Raw genomic sequence first — 2,500 nt, 5'->3', positions numbered from 1 at the left:
AAAAAACGGCCAAAACTTGCTGTGGGTGACTACGTACTTCTAGTGGATGAGAATTGTCCACGTGGACGTTGGCCTAAGGGTGTCATCCAGGAAGTATTTCCTGATCGTCACAGAGTTGATCGACACGTCACTGTCAAGACTGCAACTATGAGTTTACGACGTGACATTCGCAAACTGTGTCTTTTGGAACGGTCGCTGATGAGCAAAGAGTGAATGTACTGTGAAACTTTATTTTTGGGGGTTAGAAAGGCTTAATATTTCATCATGTGCGCCTTTCGGGGCCGGCATGTTACTGTATGTTTTGTAGGCGCCTCATTAGCAGTTTTTTCATGGTAATTTGCTCACTCTTGTATTAATTGGTTTTTCAAGGGCGTTAGAGGGGTGTATTTAACCCTCATTATGCATGTTTTGATAGATCTGTATATAGCACATACGGTTTTCTTTGGCTTCTCTACGTCTTGTGGTAAAGAGTTCGAATTTACTGTTTAGTTATTTAAGTTTCAAGTTTTCCTGGGCCGTCTAGTTGTGTTGGGCCGTTTAGCTTACTCCACGTCTCGGAGAAATCACCAATACTGTTTGTAATTATCGGTTTCAAGTTTGTACATATTTTTTGTTTTATCAATCATGTAATTAACTCGCTCGTTAACCCTTTTATTTTAACTTTCCTGTTTTAGAACCAGCAATTTGGACTGTTACTAGGCTGCGTATCATCGGTGTTTTTTAGGAGAAACTAATAAAGTGTGAGTGGCTTTCACTGATCCAGTTTTCTTGCTTCTATAGTATCTTTTCAGAAATATTTGCATATAAAATAAAATCATAAATGGAATAAGTAAAAAATGCAAAAAAGTCCTTTTGCCTTAATTTACCGGTCACATTCATTTTATGATGGAATCATCATAATTGATCATAGTGCTACAGTATATGAAATGAAACAAACAAACAAACAAATGCACCTCTTAGTGTTCACAGAACAAGCCAGGTAAACTTATTGTAAGAATAAATAACCCGGAAGCTCCGGCGAAGTTTTCATGTGTAGTGGACTGTTTTCTTGAACTTAGCATTGCTATTTTTAAAGATTCTCTGAAACACATCAACCAGAATCAGTTTTTAAGTTTTGGCTTCAGGCATGTTTACAGTTAGAAAATTATAATAGACAAATTGATATGACAGTCAGATAACATCGATCGAATGCATAAATGGTGGCCAAACAAAATTATGTGCTAATTAGACTCACTGGACTTGTTTGCATGGACAAAATTAATACAAAAGAAATGTTGCATGAGAGCAAAAACTTGATAACCAAGTCCAAAGATCCCTAAAAGCTCCACAGCCGTACAGATCTTTCCCACTACACAATGGCTATATACCCGAGCTGAGCTGCTGATGGGGAGGAAGTTGCAAACCGCACTTCCACTAACTCCAGAACAAACTGACCCCAAAATGGCCTGAAACAAAGCAGTTGTGAAAAACGGAGCAGGTGTACAAGCTGAAACAAGCCGAGACCTACAGTGTACAACTGGTAACATCGAGCTTTCACAATCCCTCAGTTAAAAGCAGGAGACAAAGTATGGGTGACAGACCAGAGTTCCCTTGCTGTCATGGTGCAGAGTTTCCCCAGAACCAAGATCCTCTGTTGTAAAGACAGAACAGTCCCTTCTGCGGAGGAATAGGACACCTGGTCACAATCCCAACTCCAACCACAGAGGAGGAGATTGAAAGGAAACAAGACCCACCCCATAGTCCAACGAGTAAACATTCCAACAGTTTCTCAATAACCCGTTCAGGAAGAACTGTTATTCCACCTAAGCGATTAGATCTCTGAAGGATCATGGAGGAAAATGAGTTAAGGCATTGAGTTTTCAAACAAAGAACAAAGAAAGGACATTGGACTGAGACAATAAATTTTTCATTTGATTTTTTTGATTGATTGTTTGATTCTCATCAGTTCAGTGATTTAAGCCTTCTTGATTTTTCTTGATTTGTCTTATTTTACCAAAAGGGGGACGTGAGGTTATCGTTTGATCAATGACGTCATACATAACTGACATTTAGACGTCATTTTATATAAGTTGCTGATTGTAAATGTACATCTAGGATAAATAACTATGAATATATATATATATATATATATATATATATATATATATATATATATATAGCTGTTCTAGAGAGGACTACACAAAATGGCCCTTATACAGGCAATTTGCCATAATCTTCAACAACCGATCAACTTTTTTCAAGATTACTCAAATGGAATATGAACTCAATCTTGCCCATTTGTATCCATTCATGCTTCGCTTTCTTTTTGTTGTATTTCTTTTATGTTGTTCAACAGTCTTAAGTGGTTATTGCAATATTTCATTCTACTCTTTGGGCATATTGGGTGTCATGAAATTCACATGATAAGTTTGTGTGACATTGCCCCTTTAACTTTTTGCCACATTTACCAAGATACTTAGAGATTTCATGTCCTTAAGGTTGACAAAATACATGTAGATGG

At 37.3% G+C, this 2,500-nt stretch overlaps 1 protein-coding gene across 1 annotated transcript in view; it reads left to right on the top strand.

Annotated features, from left to right (window-relative positions):
* LOC138013864 (uncharacterized) overlaps positions 1-213 on the top strand; it is a 555-nt gene extending 342 nt beyond the window's left edge. The window contains exon 1 of the mRNA XM_068860909.1: positions 1-213. This exon is cut by the window's left edge and continues 342 nt beyond it. Within this exon, the coding sequence (XP_068717010.1) occupies positions 1-213 (213 nt within the window).
* The last annotated feature ends 2,287 nt before the right edge of the window (positions 214-2,500 follow it).

Source organism: Montipora capricornis, chromosome 8 (assembly GCF_036669925.1).
Source record: "Montipora capricornis isolate CH-2021 chromosome 8, ASM3666992v2, whole genome shotgun sequence".
Classification (NCBI taxonomy): Eukaryota; Metazoa; Cnidaria; class Anthozoa; order Scleractinia; family Acroporidae; genus Montipora; species Montipora capricornis.
The sequence above is the reverse complement of the archived record's forward strand: the minus strand, read 5'-3'. Positions and strand labels throughout refer to the sequence as shown.